This window comes from Canis lupus, chromosome 22, assembly GCF_003254725.2.
Source record: "Canis lupus dingo isolate Sandy chromosome 22, ASM325472v2, whole genome shotgun sequence".
NCBI classification, from domain to species: Eukaryota; Metazoa; Chordata; class Mammalia; order Carnivora; family Canidae; genus Canis; species Canis lupus.
Window position 1 is genome coordinate 9,186,348 of NC_064264.1, and position 22,087 is coordinate 9,208,434.

A 22,087-nucleotide genomic window follows, 5' to 3' on the forward strand; every position below is an offset into this window, starting at 1 on the left:
CAAAGGCAGAGGGAGAAGCAGGCTTCATGCAGGGAGCCCAATGTGGGACTCCATCCAAGGACTACAGGATCCTGGGCTGAAGGCAAGCACTCAACCACTGAGCCACCCAGGCGTCCCAAGGCTATCAGATGTTTGTGACAAAAAAAAAAAAAAAAAAACACTTTAAAAATAGAACTGACTTCTGATGTTATTTCAAAATGGAGTCTCTGGGTAAAAGTTAAGGCATCCCAAAAAGTGGAATGTAAATTTCAGCATGATTTTTTTTGTGCTTCGAATTCTTTAAATCTTCATCTAGGGACGCCTGGGTGGCTCAGTGGTTGAGCATCTACTTTCAGGTCAGGGCTTGGTCCGGATCAAGGCCCCCATTGGGCTCCCTGCAGGGAGCCTTTTTCCCCCTCTGCCTGTGTCTCTGCCTCTCTGTGTCTCTCATGAATCAATAAATAAAATCTTTAAATAATAATCTTCATCTAAACAAGAGATTATCTTATGGTTGTTCTAAAACTCCAATTCAACAAATATTTGTTGAGTTACTAAAACATGCAAGGACTGTGCTTGGATCTAGGAATGAAAAATGAACAAGAAAGGCAGTAATAGCCATGGAGCTGTAGAGAAACAATGTTGAATATAATTAATGTATTTCTATTTTAATTTTGAAAAAAATGCATCATGTGCGATACCTTCTATGGGGTTTATTTGGCGTTACCTAGAGCACATCCAGTAGAGTTGATAACCCCTTCTATGTCCCCACTGGACCTTGCTTGTGTTTCCTATACTATAGTATTCATCGTGCTGACCTGCAATTATTTGTATACATATCTGCAGCAGACATCTACTACTTTTGTTCTGGCCAGGTTCTTTTCTTCTCAGAAACTCCTTTCTCCACCTACTGGGGCTATCACTTATATGGCCCCCACCTCTCCCACACACAGGGGAGGCACCAGATGCAGCCTGGCCACCCAGAGGCTTGATGGGACCCTGGAAGAGAAAGAATTCATCTCTCTCTCAAATTACTGGTACTAATATCACAGATACCTAGAACTTTGGCTCCATAGGAAAATCTAAGAACCCACTGGAGACCAGTGTTGTGGGGTAGAAAGAGACCCAATTCTTTTTTTTTTAAGATTTTATTTATTATTCATGAGAGACACACAGAGAGAGAGGCAGAGACACAGGCAGAGGGAGAAGCAGGCTCCATGCAGGGAGCCTGATACAGGACTCAATTCGGGGACCCCAGGATCATGCCCTGAGCCAAAGGCAGATGCTCAACCACAGAGCCACCCAGATATCCCAAAAGAGACCCAATTCTGATGAAATACTTGAAGCCTTGGGGACCCCTGGGGGGCTCAGTGGTTGAGCGTGTCTGCCTTGGGCTCAGGTTGTGATCCCCGGGTCCTGGGCGCCTGCTTCTCCCTCTGCCTTTGTCTCTGCCTCTCTCTGTGTGGGTGTGTCTCTCATTAATAAATACATAAAAATCTTAAAAAAAAAAAAACAAAAGAAAAGAAATACTTGAAGCCTGAATCCAGAGGTGCCTGATACCCACATCCCTGAAATTCCCAATTAAAAGAACCATATATATTGAATTTTAGCTTAAGATCATTAGATTAATTTTCTCAGCACTCAAACCTGGGAAAATCCCAGCTAACACTGTATGTGTCTCCTCTCTGAGACTGTGAGCTTCTAGGAGCAACTATGAGTAAGGGCCTAACTGGCACCAACAATCCAGTGGCAGCTGCTCACATAGCACGCAGAATGCCTAGATGAAGTTGTTCAGCTTCTAGGGCAGGTGCATGCAGCCCTAGATCCACACACTCCTATGAGGATCCATGAGAGGATGTGTAAAAGCAGATTTTTCAGGTGAAAAAGTTAATACATATCATTAAACTATTGCTTTGAGTATCAAAGATGCTCAAAGGAAGCCCAAACGGAGAAAATTCAAGAACTCTCAGTGGTGTAAAGGCTGTGCCTAGCCAACTCCGCCTCCTTTCGCTGATAGCAGTCATCACATCTGGAAACAGAGAGCCAGAGGAGAAAGAGTTTTGCTAGAGCTTTCCAAGTCTAGAGGATGCAAATGCTTGCTATATTCCAGAAAAAATCATGCCATGTTTGGTTGGTTGGTTGGTTTTGTATGGGAGGATGCCTTCTGGTTTGTTCTTCTAAGCCCATGGGAGGGATCCAGCTGGGGACTGTGAGATAAGACAAGAAATCCAACCCCTCTGGCCCCCAGCCCCCACCCCATATCACATGTCTAAACGCCTCCTATGCTCCCTCCCAACCCATGGGATCCCTTGAGCACTGACTAAATCCAATCTAATCTCTAGCTTCCCTTATTTTTTCTTTATTTCTTTTGTTGTTGTGGTGGTGGTGGCAGTAAAATACACATGATGTAAAATTTACCTTCTTAACCATTTTCACGTGTACAATTAATTCAGCGGCATTAAGTGCATTCACATTGTTGTGCAGCCTTCACCACCATCCGTCCCCAGAACTTGGTTTCCTGTGACTGCCACAACAAATATTACCACAAATTTGGTGGCTTACAACAACAGGACTTTATTTGCTCACAGTTCTAGAAACCAGAAGTCCAAAATCAAGGTGTCAGCCAAACACACTCCCTCCAAAGACTGTGGGGGGAAATCCTTCCTTGCCTCTTCCAGCTTTTGGTGGCTCCAGGAGGCATTCATCAGCTCATGACTTTATCATTCCTATCTCTGCCTCTGTCCTCCCAGGACCTTTTCTGACTCTGGGCCTTTTTTTTTCTCTCAGAAGGGTGTTTGTCTTTGGATTTAGGGACCCTCCTCTGGGTAATCCAGGATGATCTCATCTTGAGATTTTTAACTTAATCACTTTTGCAAAGACTCTTTTTCCAAATAGATCATAATCACAGGTTCTGGGGGGTTTGGGACTTGGAGATATCTTTCTGGGGGCCACAATTCAACCCACTGAGCTGGGTTACCCCAGAGGCATTGCCGAGATCGAGAGTTGAATGCAAATGCATTATGAGGGAAGCACCAACAGGAGAGGGAAAAGTGTTAGGGAAGAGAAGGAACCCAATATAGGGTTAGGGTTAGGGTCAGGGTTAGCAAATTACCACTGAAAAACTAGTAGCATTCACTTCCATAGGGAACCTTAAGGTTGTATAGAACACACCTCAGGACCATCCCACCTGCAAATCAAGGGAGCTCAGAATCTCTTATCATTGACTGAAGGCTGTCCCCAGGGGCATGAACTCCTTGACACTTGTCTCCCTCACACTCAGGCAAAGGGAAAGCTCTCAGGAACAGTCATATATATATTTGGAATAGGACACCTTCTTTGCATCCTAAAATGCCTAGTGCCTCAGAGAAGGAGGTGGGGCACTGATAGCATCTGCCACTAGGCAAATCCTAAGTGTTCACTTTATTGCTTACATTGAGACTAAAGAAGTTGCTACTAGAGTTACCCACTGAAAGATCATTAAAATAATATTTGATGGAAGATCACTAAGGGATTTGGGGCATAAAGCTGAGAAGAATGTCAAAGAATAGAGTGTCATTAGCATGCAAATCACTTCCAGTCTCCTTTGCACATTTATTAGGACAAAGTCAATCATTATATAGATTGATTACAGGGACATATAGTAAAAGATATGATTTTAAAAATGGGATAAGTAAAAAAAAATGGGATAAGTAGGAATATGTGATATTCATCAATATGAAGTATTTATCTTTGAATACATGCACCAAGAGTTTATTTTTATTTTTTATTTTTTTATTTTTGCTCCAAGAGTTTAAAAGGCCAATAATATTTTACTTTACGTTGAATACTTTTAAAAATATGTAACATATTTACTTGTTTTTTAACACAGAGCCTATGGTTACTGCAGGTTTTTAAGGTTCTAATTTCAATTTATGTAAGTTTTTTTGTTCTGAAGAATTAAGATACTGTGATCAACACAAAATATTGAATTTTGAATGTAAACATAGGTTTAAGGAGGGAAAAAAAAGAATGATGTATAATGTCCTGCTGTTAATAAAGTACTTGTTCCTTTTTTTTTTTTTTAATGGATGAATTTAGATTTCACTGCATAAGGGGACAAGAGTGATGTGGTTGTTTTATTTTAAAATGTAAGAATTTGTAAAACCCGGGAAATAACATCCTTTGCAATTCCATTTATGTACAATGAAAACTTTCACAAGTCACTGTAGAATTCTTTTTGGAAGCATATGAACTAAGCTCTGTATCCGAATCCCAAACTTCCAGGAAAGAGGGTCTGATGGTCCAGTGGGGGTCAGATAGCTACTCTTGGTGGAATCCACTGTGGTCCATGAGGTGGGGACACAACTCTTGCTGTCCCTCACCAAGGACCACAAGGGGTTGGCTAGTATATGATCACTAGGTTTCAGAGAAGGGGGTGGTACCTTAAAAAAGCTTGACTACCTAAGGAAGGTTTTTATTTTATTTTTTAAATTTTATTTGTTTATTCATGAGACACACAGAGAGAGGCAGAGACACAGGCAGAGAGAGAAGCAGGTCCCATGCAGGGAGCCCGACACAGAACTCGATCCCAGGTCTCCAGAATCACATCCTGGGCTGAAGGCAGTGCTGAACTGCTGAGCCACCCAGGCTGCCTGGAAGGTTTTTATTTAATATGAAAGTGGTTTTTATATGTAGAACCCTAGTGAACTGATTTTTATGCTTAATCCATTCTTTAAAAAATATTTTTTTTATTGAGGGAATGGACTGTGGTCACTTGGAAATATATTGGCACCAATTCTCCAAAAAAATCTCTGAGGCACACTGATTTTCAGAGGCAATGGAGGATGCTGGGTGTGCAGCCAGGCCCCACCACCTCCGTCTCCACTTAGGTTGAGAGGCAGGTCAGCTCTGTGTTCATGGATGGAAATACTCAGAACATGAAGTATCACATAAACCTCCCTCATGTAATAAATTTCCATCCTTCTTCCAGGCAGTGGTCCAATGTATATTTTAGATTCCTTCTTGAGCATCTGTCAGCGTCTCTACCTCTTACTTCATAAGCCAACCTATATTTTGCTCTTATATTTTTAATCAGGTTGAGTAATGCAGCTACCAGTCAAGGACAAAATTGGATTGATTTTCTGTGGCTATGAATAACACAACAGGGAATAAAAAGGAAACAAGTACAGACAGTGTGTCTCCAGAGAGGTTCACGAGAGTCTCCGAGGAACATCAGGCTCCAATTCAGTGTTTCCCAGAATTTCAGACATTTTTGTACTCTCTTCATGAATTTTGTTACACTCATTTACTACTTGCACTTTTAAAGGAAAAAAAAACAGCTGTATTGAGATATAATTCACCTGTGTAACGTGTACAATTCCATATTTTTAGTATATGTCCAGAGTTGTGCAACCATCACCATAATCTAATTTTAGAACATTTTCATCCCCCACAGAAGAAAGCCCAAGTCCATTAGCAGTAGCTCCCCATTCCCCCCACACACACCTGCTCCCCAGCCCTAAAGAACCATTCATCTACTTTATGCCTCTGTGGATTTGCCTATTCTGACTTTTCATATAGGTGAAATCATAAAATTTGTGACTGGCTTTTTTCACGTACATAATGCTTTCAAGGTTCATCCACGTTGGAGAATGAATTAGTCCTTCAATCCTTTTTATGGCCAAATAATATTTCATGAAATGTATATACCACTGTATTAGAGTTCCCCAGAGAAACATAACTGACAAAGTATGTGCATATTATATATAGAGAGAGAGAGACAGAGACAGAGAAAGACAGAGAGAGACAGAGCTCAAGATTTATTTTTAAGGGTTGGCTCATGTTCCTGGAGGCTTGGGGAGTCCAAACTGTGAGGGAGTAGGCTGACGGTCCAGAGACCCAGGGAAGAATTGCAGTTTGAGTCCAAAGGCTGTCGGATGGCAGTATTCCTTCTTGCTCAGGGCAAGTCAGTCTTTTGTCTTCTTTGGGCCTTCAACTGATTGGACAAGGCTCACCTGCTTTACTTAGACTCCACCAATTTTTTTTTTAAAGAATAACAAGGTTTATTTATTTTATTTATTTATTCATGAGAGACACACAGAGAGAGGCAGAGACTTAGAGGGAGAAACAGGCTTCTCACAGGGAGCCCGATGCAGGACTTGATCTCTGGACCTGGGATCACGCCCTGAGCCAAAGGTAGACAACTCAACCACTGAGCCACCCAGGCGTCCCTCCACTGATTTTTTTTTTAAGATAGATTTATTTATTTATTTATTTATTTATTTATTTATTTATTTATTTATGACACAGAGAGAGAGAGAGAGAGAGAGGCAGAGACACAGGCAGAGGGAGAAGCAGGCTCCCTGCGGGGAGCCCAAGGTGGGACTCGATCCCAGGCCCCAGGACCACAACCTGAGCCAAAGGCAGAAGCTCAACCACTGAGTCACCTGGTGCCCCTAGACTCCATCATTTTAAATGTTAATCACATCCGGGGGCAGGGGGGCACCCGGGTGGCTCTTGGTTGCAGCTTAGCTCGTGATCCAGTACCCGAGCAGCGTGTCCCAGAATGTGGCTGGACGGTAACACCAGAACCCCCCGGAAGAGGGGCCCCCCCATACCTCTGTGACTCCATTGCACACAGGGTCGGGATGGCTCCCAGAGACCTGTCACTTCTGCTTTAACGGATTGGCCTTAGTGAATTTCCCCAGCTGAGTCGGAATCCAGTCCCTTCCCGAGGACACGACCTATGACAGCCATTCCCAAGGTCACTGCAAGATTCCGGGAGTTTGGTTTAATGAATGACCGACCGGGTGGGAGGAAAAGCTAAAAGCACAGAGAATCCAAACACGCTGCCCAAGTCCGACTTTCCTGATGGCCTGAGCAGCAGCTGCCGTCCGCCCCAGTCGCTTCCTCCTTTCAACGTCTGGCAGCAGGTACTAAGCAGCAGAAATGAGATGCAAGGACCATCCGCCGGCCGCAGAAAGGTGACCAAGGGAGGCAGGGCTGGAAAAGCCCAACGAAGAATAATCGATCTCTAAAAAATCACAAGCTGATTCACGCTGGGAAGAGCTGCTGAGCACCCCCCCCCAAGACTGCACCAGGCACAGAGGGGTACAGATGCATGAGGGGCTGCAGGAACCCCTCTCCCTCTGCCCAGGTAGGGAGACGAAGTGCCCGTCACATTGGATATCTGCACGGGAGAGGTCCCAAGGTGTGCCATCTGATCCGATGAGTTCAGGGGGAGGAATGGGAGAGTGGCCAGTGCGCTGATGCAGGAGGCCAGGGAACAGAGGCTGCGGAAGAGGGCTGGCGGGGAGGCTGGAGCACCAAGGCTCCTGGACGGATGGCGCTGGGCACGGGAGGGAGAACGCAGAATGGAAGCCGAACATTATAAATGGTGTGTGTGTGTTTTTTTTTTAATCAATTAATTCCTTTGTCCCCAGAACACCTGGGTGGCTCAGCGGTTGAGCATCTGCCTTCCACTCAGGTCATGATCCTCTCTCTTTCTCTCTCTCTCTTTCTCATGAATAAATAAATAAAATCTTTAAAAAAAATTCCTTTGTCCCCCTTTGGGTCCTGTATTTCTGATTCAGGTGGGCAGATGGAATGCTAACCGTAGCCCTGAGCCTACGTGGTCTCCTAGTTGTTGGCACTGGTTAAGTAAGAAAGCTGCTGACTGACATGAGAAGCTGTTGATGGATGAAGGAACAGGCAAAATGCTAAGCAGAGCCGGTTAAAACTGACTTCACGGGACGCCTGGGTGGCTCAGCGGTTGAGCGTCTGCCTCTGGCTCAAGATGATCCGGGATCAAGTCCCGCATCAGGCTCCCTGCATGGAGCCTTCTTCTCCCTCTGCCTCTGTCTCTGCCTCTGTCTCTGTGTCTGTCATGAGTAAATAAATAAAATATTAAAAAAAAAATGACTTCACAGAGGCGTCCAGGTGGCTCAGTCGGTTGGGCATCTGCCTGTGACTCTGGTCGTGATCCCAGGGCTCTGATCGAGCCCGAGCCCCACATCCTCTGCTCCGTGGGGAAACTGCTGCTCCCTCTACTGCTCCCCCTGCTTGTGCATGTGCTCGCTCTGTGTGTCAAATAAATGAATAAGTAAAATCTTAAAAAAAAAAAAAAACCTGACTTCCAGATCTGAGGTCTGAAAATATTTGCAAGAAAAACTCCTACCAGCTAGTCCTCTGCAGTATCTTGCCTGAAAAAATGTATGCTCCTACCCACACTGTTGTGTATCTTGTGTCCATGAAGGGGCCTTTTATTTTATTTTTTTATACATTTATTTTTTATTGGTGTTCAATTTGCCAACATATAGAATAACACCCAGTGCTCATCCCGTCAAGTGCCCCCCTCAGTGCCCGTCACCCAGTCACCCCCACCCCCCGCCCACCTCCCCTTCCACCACCCCTAGTTCGTTTCCCAGTGAAGGGGCCTTTTAAACGTTGCCGCTCTCTTCTGTGTTGCGTAAACTTTAATCGCCAAACATAACACACGGGGTGGCAATGGTGTGGTGTTCAGAGAGTGGAAAAAAGCCGGGTAGAAAGGACAGGATGCCTGGAATTTCCTTTACATGTTCCAGAAAAAATAGTGGGGAGGAGATAAGGGAACAGGTAAAAATCAGACCACTGGGACCAAGTGAGGTGAATGTGGACCACACTTCTCAACTCATTTCTGTCAGTTGAAGCTGGGCAATCGGTACATGAGAGTTGTACTCCTATTCTCCTGTTTTCTCTACTTGTGTGTGTATTTGAAAATTTCCATAATAATTTTTTAATGATTTTATTTCTTTATTCATAGGAGACACAGAGAGAGAGAGGCAGAGACACTGGCGGAGGGAGATGCAGGCTCCACACAAGGGAGCCCAATGTGGGACTCGATCCCAGGACCCTGGAATCATGACCTGAGCCAAAAGCAGACACTCAACCACTGAACCACCCCGGCGTCCCAACATTACAAGTTTTTAAAAGGAGAAAAAAAAAGTCACCCATCATAATCCCACTGCCTTCTGCTGACACCTTCCAGCCCCCACTCCAGGCGGACATAATTTACAAGGCAGCAATCAGCGTCTTTGCCTTCTGAACACTACGCTAAGTGTGTTCCAATGACCTGAGACAATCTTCATAATTGGAATTTTAACGGGGGCCGATGATTCCACTTTTTATTTATTTATTTTTATTTTTAAAAAATTTTTCCACTTTTTAAAATACTTTTTCTACCATCAAATATCTTAGGTTGTCTTCAGTTTCAGTTTTTCGTTCTGTTGTTGCTTTGGCTATTATAGAGATAACATATGAAAAGCATTTAGCACAGTGCCTGGCATATAGTCCTCGTGAGAGTTAATCCTATGTGTCAGCCTGACTGGGCAAAGGGATACCCAGATGCCTGGTGAAACGCTATTTCTGGATAAGGGATGTGAACATTCGATTCAGCAGTCTGAGCAAAGAGATCTGCCCTCACCAGCGTGGATGGGCATCCCCGACCCACCGAAGGCCCAAGGAGAACAAAAAGGCGAAGGAGGGAGGAATTGCCTCCTTTTCTTCTTGAACTGGGGCATCCGTCTTCTCCTGCCCTCAGACATCAGAGCTCCTGGCACCTGGCCCCTTGAACTCCAGGACTTACACCTGCAGCCTGACCCTGAATCACACCACCGGCTTTCCTCATTCAGGAGGCAGACAGCAGGCTGAGGGATTTCTCAGCTTCGAAAGCCAGGCGAGCCAGATCCTATAATCAATCTCTTCTATCTATCTATCTATCTATCTATCTATCTATCTATCTATCTATCATCTATCTATCCATCTATCCATCTATGTATCTATCCATCCTATTGGTTCTATTTCTCTGGGGAACCCTAATACAGTGCTCTATAAATCTTATCTATTATAGAGAATATTATAGTAAATATCTTTATGAATGCAGTTTTTATAAAATAACTATTTTATAATAGTAATCCATGCTCACCGTAAACAAAACAATGTGAAAAAGTACCAAGAAAGTGAACATTACCCAACGCTAACACACAGAGACGTGTGTGCATGCACACACTTAGAGGTGTATAAACTATGCAATATGATGGTAGTGGGATGTTATATATGCTTTTATGTAAGTGGCTTATTTTTATTCAACAATATGCAGTGGGACTCTTTTCTCATCCGTGTAATTGCCCGTATCATTTTTGACGGCCGCATCATGTTCCACTGCTCTTACCACAGTTACCCTACCGATTCCCTATTGATCAATATTTAGGCAGCAATTTTACAATTTTACAAAAATAAGTTTAAACAGCTCTCTTGGTTTCTGATTAGTTTCATTCACGATAAATTCCTGGGAGTGGGATTCATGGGGCTTTATGTCACAAGATCATTTTACCCCAAAGCAAAAATAGCTGATTTTTTCCAAACCTCTACTAGAAGAGAGCAAGCCAAGTTCTGTCCCCCTTGGAGAGGACAAGCCAGAAACACAGCCCAATATCTGTCACTCTCTCTGTATCTCTGTCTGTCTGTCTCTCTTTCTCTCTCTCACACACACATGATGTTGGTAAGAAGAAAAGCACCCTGCCCTTAGGCTAGCATATAACATGTAGAGCAGCACTTGGAATGGGTTCTGTTGTTAATTAGGACCCTCGTAAGCTAGTCTTGAGTATTTCATAATATGCTTTGGGCAGTTTGACGTGGCAACTCTAAAGACCAGTAGGAAATTGGAATCGAAAAAAGAATTATTAGCTATAGGATATTTATATCTCAAACAACAGCAATCATGGATAAGAGAAACAAACCAGACAGTGAGAGCCTTGAGATCTTTACCTGTCTTCATATATCTCTGAACTTGTTTTTTTATCTTCTTTCCATTTTCGGAGCACCCAGGTGCTGTGAGAAAAATAAGGATGCAAGGTTAGAACCTAGGACTTGACTGGTCCAGACTGGCTCAAGTATTAAATAAGCACATGCTGAATAAAAAACAGAAATCAGTACATACTTGCATTTAAAAAAATACAAAACACTACCTAAAGTCATTGAATTTTTATCCTCTTCTGTAATCTTTTTCATATAAATACTTTTTTAAAAAAGATTTCTATTTATTTATTCATGAGACACACAGAGAGAGAGAGAGAGAGAGACAGAGGCAGAGACACAGGCCGAGGGAGAAGCAGGCTCCATGCAGGCAGCCCGATGCGGGACTCCATCCCGGGTCTCCAGGATCATGGTCTGGGCTGAAAGCGACACTAAACCACCGAGCCACCTGGGCTGCCCAGTAGTCACAACTTTTAATATGGTTTAGAAGATTTAGTCTGGACTCTTGGGTTCAGGTCACACGATCACTGTATCAGGGACAGTCTTGATCCCTGGCGCTTGCAGGTATTGGAGGATTGCAAGCCTCGCTTCATGTGCAAAGGGCTTTGAAGAAGCAATTGCCCGTTTGGGCTCAAAAGCTATCTTGCAGAGAAACAAAAAAGAGGAGACTCAAATATTTACTGGACTATAGATAACAGAGTGCTGCCACCCAGGCCACAATCACATCAGGCTCTCACCGCAGCACCCATGGGACACGATGGATAAATGCCTGCCCAGCGTCACCCAACTTTGGGTGTCTCACCTTGCCTGTCTCACTCCAAAAGCTGTGTCCTTTCCTCAATGCACTACTCTCAGATCACGAGCTGGGAAGAGCTTTGCGAAGAACCAGGAAGATGTTGCTCCCCCGTAAAGCAGTGAATGGTTTCCCGTGATCCCTTTGCTGCTGCCTCTCTCCAGCCCAGCCGCCCCCTGCTCTGCAGGCTCCTCACCTCTGATCCCAGCATCGCCCGGAGCAGAGGAGCTCAGCGTTAAAATTAGGTCGCTTTTCTTCAAAGGGAGCGTTTATTTATTTATTTCTTTTAAATATTTTATTTATTTATTTCTTTTAAATATTTTATTTATTTATTCATGAGAGACACACACAGAGAGAGACACACACACACACACAGGCAGAGGGAAAAGCAGGCCCCATGCAAGGAGCCCGATGCGGGACTCGAACCAGGAGCCCCAGGATCACGCCCTGGGCTGAAGGCAGATGCTCAACTGCTGAGCCACTGGGGTGTCCCCAAAGGGAGCTTTTAAAAAGTGCCACTGCCCAGGCCCTCCCCAAATCAATGGAATTGAAATATCTGGAGGGGGAGAGTCCCGAGAGTGTTTTATAAGCGCTTGAGTGATGAGCAGGCAAGAGTGGGGGCGGGGGGGGGGGAGAAGAAGTAACTGGGGAATATTCATGAAAGGCACAGTGGAATCCTCAGCTTCCCACCTGCTGTGTCCGCTGGTGGTCAGGGGTTGCCGTCCACGTTGTACAGTAGAACACGTTTCTGCTCGTACCCCAACCCCTTCTGTTCGGTGTAGAATTAAGGAGGGAAGGCTGCCGGGCTCTCCAGTGCTCTGACCCCGGGTGCCCCTCCCTGGCTGAGGCGAGAACCCCCACTGGGGGGTGCCACCTGCTGCTGATTACCTTCTCCCAACCACCACCATCATGAAGACAGACAAGACAGGGGCATCTGAGGCCCCGGGGAACACAAGGGACTCGGTCACCCTGGGGAGAGCGGCTGGCGGCCAGCACCTGTGGAAGAGGCCGCATTAGGTTTGGGGGTTCGTTAGGGAGCCCCGGGGGAGCAGGTGCAGCTGCGCGCCGCCCCGCCTTCGTCGGCCTCTGCACACAGGGGCTCTGCAGCGAAGCCTCAAGGTAGACCCGTGGGTGCCCGGGGTTAACCTGGAATCTTCCCCGGGCGCGACGACGGGCAGCTCACTCTGCGTATGTAGGCTGCCGTGTTCTGCGTGTCCGGGCACTAGTGGGAGGCGGGCTTGCTTCGCTTGTGGGGGCCCGGGGGACTCCGTCCGTTAAGTGGGTGACTCTTGGTTGGGCTCAAGTCACGATCTCAGGGTCCTGGGAGGATTCTGCTTGTAGCTTCTCTCTCCATCCTTCTCCCTCTGCCCCTACCCCTGCTCATGCTCTCTCTCTTTCTCTAAAATCAATCAATCAATTTTGAAAAAAAAAAAAAAAAAAGGCTTCAGGGCAGCCCGGGTGGCTCAGCAGTTTAGCACCTGCCTTCAGCCCAGGGTGTGACCCTGGAGACCCGGGATCAAGTCCCACATCGGGCTCCCTGCATGGAGCCTGCTTCTCCCTCTGCCTGTGTCTCTGCCTCTCTCTCTGTGTCTATCATGAATAATAAAATAAAATAAAATAAAATAAAATAAAATAAAATAAAATAAAATAATAAAATAAAATAAATAAAATAAAATAAAATAAAATAAAATAAAATAAAATAAAATAAAATAAAAGGGTTGGTTCACTTTTGTCCCACATTCAAAACTCTCATTGTCTCTAGACTTTTGAGCCCAGGAAGAGAGAGCCACGTCCACGAAATGGTGCACAGAGCCGAGGCTGCTTGCACCCTTTAGTTCTGCCGCTGAGCATGACTTCCCGTGTGCTCCAGGGGGCCTACTCGTGCCCCCTGAGGTGCCCGGGGGGCAACCAACATGGTTGACTCTGAGGGCCTTCCGGCTGGAGGACACTGAGCCACGGGGTACTGCTCACCGGGATGACCCTGCCCCCTGCAGAGAAGGAGAAGGGGGGCTGGGCCTGCCCGAGAGCAGTGTCCCCTCCACCCCCCTCCGACCAGGGCCCTCCGCCGCCCCTAACTCCTCCACACCAACCAACCACGGGCCAGTGTGGGCTTTCCACTTCACAAACGTTGCATCTGGAATTTGTAGTGTGTACGGAAGGCAACCGCCAGGATATATTAAATCCGAAAGTATATGTTACACAACTTCTAGCACATGGAAACCATCTCATTTCCCCGAAACAATTAAAACACAGCAAACAACCCAGGCCCTTCTACAGCCGGTGGGTCGGTCGTTCCCGGCAGTCTTAAGAAATCAGAAAAGTAAATAAAACTGGAAAAGCTTGCCCTCCAGTGGGGGAAACTATGAACTAACCGCATCGGCAACAGGATTCTAGCCCTGAAACCACACGGAAGTGCGCTGACTGGGAGAGACAGGGGCCCCCACGATGGGCTCAGTCTGGGCCCGGCCCTCAGGGAACTGATTCTCTTGTGGAGACAACCAAGACTTAACTTACTTACTTACTTACTTTATTTATTTATTTATTATTATTTTAAAGATTTTATTTATTTATTCATGATAGATAGACGAGAGAGACAGAGACACAGGCAGAGGGAGAAGCAGGCTCCATGCCGGGAGCCCGACGCGGGACTTGATCCCGGGACTCCAGGATCACGCCCTGGGCCAAAGGCAGGTGCTGAACCGCTGAGCCACCCAGGGATCCCCCAACCAAGACTTTAAACACAAGTAAGATACGTGGGCACCGAGCATCCTGACAGAGGAAGGAGCATGTTGCAAGGTTGGCAGGTTTGAACCCCACTCTGCTACTGAAAAGCCCACAGGCCCCGGGAAAAGCTGGTTTCTCTACTGGTGGTGGTGGTCCATAGCACGAGGGTGCTAATGCCTCCCTGCCAGGGCAACTGTGGGGGTCAAATAAGACTGGTGACAGCGCTCAGGGACTGCAGGCATCCATCAGCGGCACTATGGATACTACTTTGTGCTGAGCTGAGGGCTTTGCACTCTAGGCAGACAGGCCTGGGGACCCTCAGGGGCTCACAATCAAGCTGAATGAATGGAGAACCCAAAGAAGTCCTCGACCACTGGTGCGCAGAGCTGCCTTACAGAGGGATTCGGAAAAGGCGTCCCTCTGGGGGGTGGGGGGGCTGCATTGCAAAAAAGATGCCCCTATGGGAAGAACGATTAGACAGATGTCACCAATATGGCAGCCACTAGCCATTTGTGGCCATTTAAATTTAAATTAACTGGATTTTAAAATCCACTTCCTCCGACACATTAGCTGTAGTCCAAAGCGCTCAGTTGCCACAAGTGACTAGGGCTCCCAAACTGGACACTGCAGATCAGATCAATGGACAATAGATGAGAGACAGACAGACAACTGTTTTCAATTCTTTGCCCTGTTTTGTTTGCTTCTTGTTTTTTTTTTTTTTTTTTTTTTTAAGGGGGGGGTCTTTTTGTTTTGTTTTTGATCTTCTACTCTTTTTCTACCTTCTCTGGTTTCAATTGAGCAGTTTATATGGTTTCATTTTCTCTTTCTTAGCATATTAGTTATACTTCTTTTACAATCTGTTAAGTGGTTGCCCTAGTGTTTGCAAAACACATTTACAACTAATTTAGCGTTCTCTTTTTATTTTTACACTTTTTGTTTTAATTCCAGTTAGTTAACATATAGTGTGGTATTAGTTTCAGGTGTACAATATAGTGATTCAGCACTTCCATACATCAGCCGGTGCTCATCACAAGTGTACCCCTTCATCCCCATCACCTAATTCACCCATTCCTCCACCCCCTTCCCCTCTGGTAACCATCAGTGTGTTCTCTGGAGTTAAGGGTCTGTTTCTTGGTTACTCTGTTTTTTCTTTTGTTTGTGAAATTCCACATATGAGGAAAATCATATGGTATTTGTCTTTCTCTGACTTATTTTGCTTAGCATTCTACTCTCTAGCTCCATCTATCTTGTTGCAAGTGGCAAGATTTCAATTTTTTGATAGCTCAGTAATATTCCATTGTCTACACATACCACATCTTCTTTATCCATTCATCAGTCAATGGACATTTGGGCTCTTTCCATAGTTTGGCTATTATTGATAATGAAGATAGAAGAAAATGGAATGAGACAGTTGATCAGAGTTATGAACTAATAGAACTATCTAAGTAAGCAAAGACAGTGATGGGAACTATAAAGCAGAGACAGAGATGGGTGTCAAAAGCGATTTGGGAGAAGTCGTGGGAGGTTGTGATGAGGTGAACCAGCTATGGAAGGAATAGCCAAGTGAACAGGACATTAGTTAGTGTGACTTACCTAAGTTATTCAGAAGTGAAAGTTTCTACCCATAACAAGGAGTGGATGTGGCCAGGGGATTGGTTAGTTTGATCTGAATGAAGATGAAAATCACTGAAGCAAAGGGGATCAGGGAACTGGGAGGTGGTGTTGAATGAGTTCACCAAATAGATGCTAAAACCACCCAGAGGTTCAGCACGATTGGAGGGAAGAGAAAATCTGTGAGTCAGGGAGGTGCACAAATGACAGCAACAAGGAGGAGTCGAGGATGACACAGCCGAGTGACATTCATCTCAAAGAGACATAGGTTTTTATACAACAGTGGAAGAGTAATGGGCTAGAAGCAGTTGTGAGTGAAGATAGTGTGAACCCTCTCTCCAAACACATGGTGAGAAAATAGTCTCCACTTGAAAGGACTGCTCGATGGAGAACTCAAAGTTTTCAGTTAAGGTCAAAGACAAAGAGGGAAATGTTGAAAGCAGAGACTGCGGGTGTATAGAACTGTAATGACCACGGAGTGGAGTATTTCCAGAGGAGAAGTTGCAAAGAATACAAAAGACATAAGGGAGGCTTGGCGAAGGAAGAGAAAACAGATGGGGATGAGAGTATTGGAAAGAACAAGCCAGAGGGGTTTATGCCTTAGTGGTCACAAAGAGACGGGTCACAGATCTGCCAAAAGTATTAGTCCCAGCAGATCCCTGGTGGATTAGAAGCAGGGTGAGGATACGGGGATAGGCTTTCAGAACTCAGCGATGGCCCAGAGAGGATTCCTTTCAAAGGCAGTCCTAGTCTTTGATAATTAGAAAAACTCCAGCCAGTCCTAAATCAGCCATGGGGTGAACTGACCATATGATTGTAGGTTCAGAGGTTCCCAAGAGCCAAAGGCAACATAAAATCTAACTCAGGTGCTATGAAGACACTTTAGCAACTTGAAGACAACAATAGTTATCTGAAAGTGCAAAATCCCAAAGGAGATACAAAATTTTAATACAACTTTGTGTTCTAGGACTAATTTCCCACACTTGGGGGAATGAGGTAGGTAGGGCTTAATAGGCAGACCGTTAGTGACTTAAACAATTTTAATAAACAGTTGAGAACCAAATCTGTTACTGAGAGTATATAAGTTGAAGTTATTTCACAGATAAAAACTTATCAGACTTCACTAATGATCTTCTTGGACAGGACAAGAGTCACTGGGCACTGAAATGTTATAATGCTTATACTAAGCTTCATAGTTGCTCAAATCTACACTGTCCAAATGTTTTTATTCTATGATGTATTAAAGAACTTAGAGACATACTGCCAATCGGATGTCTATTAACAATTCTCAGGGATCCCTGGGTGGCTCAGCGGTTTAGCGCCTGCCTTTAGCTCAGGGAGTGATCCTGGAGTCCCAGGATCGAGTCCCGTGTTGGGCTCCTTGCATGGGGCCTGCTTCTCCCTCTGCCTGTCTGTGCCTCTCATGAATAAATAAATAAAATCTTAAAAAAAAAATCACCTCAAGACCTGAATGGAGTCTTTCTAGTCCTTCTGGAATGCTCTTCACTCACATATCTGATTTGCAAAGCCTTTCGAATGTCATTTCATTTGAAGTGCCTTCTTGGCCCATCCTACTTAAAAACAGTAAGCCATTCTCAACTACTCTATTTGGTATAGAATTCTACATACATAATAACTCAAGGGAATTGTACGATTTATCTTCAGTAATTGCTCCCTGCCTTTTTTTTTTTTTGTCTGCTTCAGTTTTTGAGGGGAAGAGATTAGTGTATTAAAACCTCCAACTATAATGGTTGTTATTTCTATTTCTCTCTCTAGTCCTTTGCTTTTGCTTGATATAACTTAAGGGTAATATTAAGTGCATATAAGTAATAGGTATGTACTTTGTATTTTTTTAATTGAGATATAATTGATATATATTAGTCTCAGGGATGTATCTCACACACATATATAAGATATATATATATATATCAAAATGGTTATGATGTCTAATTAACATCCATCAACAAAGGTAAACATTTTTGCTGTTAATTTTTTACAATTTCATTTTTAGCATTAAATTTTTTTTTTAACCAATGTATAGTTGATTCTTGAACAATACAGGGTTTAGGGGAATTGCCCCCATGCAGTTGAAAATCTCAAAAATACATGTATAACTTCTGACTCTCCAAAAATGACTATAGCTTACTGCTGACCAGAAGCCTTACCAAGAAACATAAACAGCTGGTAACACATATCTTGTATATGTATCATACATTGTATTCCTATAAAGCTAGAGAAAATAACATGTTAAAATCCTAAGAGAAAATATTTACAGTACTATACTGTTATAAAAAAAAAGTATAAGCAAACCTAGGCAGTTCAAACCCACATTATTCAAGAATCAACTGTAATAATGTCTTTGTCATATTTTGCATTAAATTCCACTTTATTTAGACTATTGTTCCACCTTATTCTGGTTCATATTAGCCTGTTAGCTATTTCTATCCTTTTATTTCAATTTTTCTGGTTCCAAGTGTCTCTTGTAAATAATTAATACAATAATTGGTTATTTAACCCATTCATGTTTATTTGTAATCAGTGCTACATCCAAATTTCTGCCACCCTATTTTCCATTGACTATACTCTTTGTTCCTCTCTGCTTCCCACTAGATAAACTGAGCAAGTTACTTTCAATTTTTTTTAGATTTATTTATTTTGGTGGGGTCAAGGAGAGAGAGAGGGAGAATCCTTAAGTAGACTCCCTGCTGAGCAGAGTCCAATTTGGAGCTTGATCCTAGGACCCTGGGCTGAAATCGAGGGTCAAACGCTTAACCAACTGAGACACTTAGAAGTCCCTTTTTTTCCTTATTTATTTTATATATATTGAGAGAGCGTGGTTGCACAGGAGCAGGTTGGGGCGCTGGGGCAGAGGGAGAGAATCTTAAGCAGGTTCCATGTTCAGCTTGCTCTCATGACCCTGAGACATGACTTGAGCTGAAATCAAGAGTCCAGCACCTAACGGACTGAGCCACCCAGGTACCATTCTTGAAGGTTTTTTTTTTTTTTTAATATTTTTCATTTATTTATTCATAGAGATGCAGAGAGAGAGGCAGAGACACAGGCAGAGGGAGAAACAGGCTCCATGCAGAGAGCCTGATGTGGGACTCGATCCAGGGTCTCCAGGATCATGCCCTGGGCTGCAGGCGGCGCTAAACCGCTGCGCCACCGGGGCTGCCCTTGAAGGTATTTTTAAATGCTATCACATTCTGGCTAATTTGGCTGGATATAATATTTTAAACTCAAAGGTATTTTTTCTTCAAGAATTGGAAAAAAAACTTTTTTATACTCGATACTTTTGATAAATTTGACTTTGAAAATGATCTGCTCTTTTTCTCTATAAGCTTTTAGACTATTCTCTTTGATATTCTAAAATTCCACTATAATCAACAGTACTCTCTATCTTCACCCTGTGCTGGGTTTTTCTTCGTGGTAATTATCACTACTGAATATTACATCCTGTATTTGTTTCTCACTCTTCCCACCAGAATATAAACTCTATGAGGATAGGACTTAACTTCTGTTCACGACTGCATATGTCATACCTAGAATAGTGTCTGAAACATAACAGGTGCACAATAAATACAGACTGATTTATGGCTCTTTACCTGCTAGGCTTTGCCCACTAAATTCATTCAGTTCCTCAAGGGAAAAATCACAAGAAACCTGAAGCCAAATTCTTAAATTACCACACTATGCCTTTAAACTTTGTGTCTCTTCCTCTCTGTTCTGATAATCTTGGCAGGATCACCCAGGACAAAGGACTTCTCCCTTTTCTCTTGAGACTAGAGACTTCTCTAAGTACTTGGTTCTCAGATGCCTTTCCTTTAGCTTTTTGAACTGTAAAGGGCCTCTGCCAAAGTTGGAGGCAGGGTGGAGGTGGGGCAACATGACACAGCCCTGCTTCCTAGAACTACAAAAGATGCCTGCCCCTAACCCAGGTTTATACGATGTTTATACTCAAAAGTGAGATGGGAGTAGGAAGGAGAACAGACACAACCTCTATACACTGACTCAGACACTACTGGATTTTACCCTTTATCCTGCCTTCCATACCCTGAATCTAACTCTTCACATTTCAAGTGTATCCACCCTGTAACTCTCAGAAACTCTATACGATCCCAATGGGATACTTTTTAAAAGATTGCCACTGAACAAAAATAAAAATAAAAATAAAAAAGACTGCTGCTGACAGCATGACTTCCATATTATGATTAATGGGAATCATTTATCCAAGTGGCATCTTGCTGAAAATAACATAACAAATTAAACGTTTGTCAGGATCACTTAGTGACAAAGACTGCCGAGCTCTAAAATTTTTAAAACACTAAGAAGCAGCCAAGCTGCTGTGGCACCAGAATTTATTGGTAGGTATTTATTTTTTAATCAACTTGTAAAAATTAAGATGATTAAGTTTTTATTCCTTCAAAGAAAAAGGAAAAAAATGTGAAATAATACACAAATACAAATAAGTAACTGTGTACAAAATAATTTATTACAGCATTATGTAGGTTGGCATTATTTTACAGTGAGTTTATTTCTCTTAACAATTATGAATCTAAATAGCTTAGAGTGAAGGAAAACCATCTTAATTAGAATGGCTTCTCTAAATAAAATCTCCCTTCTTGAATTTGTATTTGCCTTAAAGGGATGTATTAATATTAGACATATTTACACAGTTCTGAAAGAACTATACTGAATGATTCCATTATTGTTTTCTGTACAAGATAAAACAAAAACCTATACCCCTCCCCCCAAATATTGCTCAACAATGTTTTAATAGACAATAGCTTAAATTCCCATTCTGCTGATACAAAAATGTATTTAATAGTCAATGCATGGCTATAAGAGTGTTTCCTTATAATTTGTATTCTTCTCTATTACTCTCCCTTGAAGCACACCACTCAGATATAAACTACTTATAGTCAAGAAGCAAAGCAATTTAGTCAAGAAGCATAATTCTTACCCGTGGGTCTTTAAAAGTCTGATCTAGGGATATGCAACAAATTTACCAGTGAATTTCCATGATTAAGACACAAACCAATCTCCACATTCTGAATCATCTAAAAACTGGAGTACCCTTATTCAATAGAAAGTATCATTTTCATGGATATTAAAAAAGGAAATGGTAAATCATGAAAAAATTAAGGTGTAAAAAGGGCAAACTGAAAAAAAATTAAAATCAATCTCTATGTCTGCCAAAAAAAGTTCCATATTGTTTTTGACAGTCAATACTTTAAAACTGATGTGCCCTACTTAAAAAGCAAGCAAAAACCCAATACAACAAACCAGTAACAAATCAAAACACAGATTCTGAAACCAAGATCTAAAGAAAAAAACACAGTGGGGCTGTATACAACCTAGCTCAATAAGAAATTATATTCATGATACTGAAATGACAGCACCCATCACAATGCTGATAATCTGAAAGTTTAGGAAAACTGTACAAGTATAAACAGGTAATTTTAAACAGATGTTTATGTAAATTGGCAGAGTCAGATAAAGGCTAAGATAAGCTCCCGGAATACTCCATTTAAAAATTCTATCCAATTATTTCATTTCATAGCTCTACTAAAATACACCCTGAAAAAGAAACCCTGATCTGAATTCAGCTCGGAGTCTTACAGGAGTCGACTTTGCACGGGATTTCAAATTTCGTTTGCCAAGACGTCATAGTTAACTGCATGGTTGAGGGCCACATTGTGACTGTCCACTTCACTCACACCGGGCAGGAAAGCAGAAGTGAAAGGAAGCAGGTTATGACAGGCCACCCTGTATTCTTCATACTGGGAGTTACAGTTCCCAAAGCTGCCATCAAGCAGTGCCTCGGAAACCTTTAGTAAAGTCTATCAAAAAAGGCAAGAATAAAAATAATTTTTAAGAAAAAAGGTTGGTTTCTAATCACTTCAATAATCAAAAGGAGCTATGTGTTCATGAAACAAAGGAAAACCGGCAAGGCCTCAGTATAAAATAACTGCCTGTTATTCACAGTAAGTAATCACCTCAAAACAGAAACATTTTATTTTTTCACTTTTATTTAAATTCAATTAAGTAACATATAGTGTATTACTAGTTTCATAGATAGAGTTCAGGGATTCATGAGCAGCACACAACACCCAGTGCTCATCATTTCATGTGCCCCCCCCAATGCACATCACCCAGTTACCCCATGGCCCCCAACCCACCTCCCCTCCAGCAACCCTCAGGTTTAAAACA

The 22,087-nt window shown here is 43.0% G+C and overlaps 1 protein-coding gene and 1 long non-coding RNA gene across 8 annotated transcripts in view; one reads left to right on the forward strand and one right to left on the reverse strand.

Moving 5' to 3' along the window:
- Positions 1-4,505: 4,505 nt before the first annotated feature.
- Positions 4,506-22,087, reverse strand: part of NAA16 (N-alpha-acetyltransferase 16, NatA auxiliary subunit) — a 99,153-nt gene continuing 81,571 nt past the window's right edge. For 5 of the 7 annotated variants that reach the window (XM_035704344.2, XM_025478149.1, XM_025478148.1 and 2 more), the window contains one exon: positions 20,345-21,717. In XM_035704344.2, coding sequence (XP_035560237.1) covers positions 21,520-21,717 — 198 coding nt within the window. In that variant the 3' untranslated portion in view covers positions 20,345-21,519. Of the gene's footprint in view, positions 5,273-10,669; positions 10,822-20,344; positions 21,718-22,087 lie in introns of those variants that run through there. The other 2 variants (XM_049099340.1, XM_049099339.1) reach the window with 2 other exon arrangements.
- Positions 6,488-7,880, forward strand: LOC125753333 (uncharacterized). The gene is made up of 2 exons (XR_007404905.1): positions 6,488-7,111; positions 7,548-7,880. It is a non-coding gene; the product is annotated as an uncharacterized LOC125753333 (long non-coding RNA).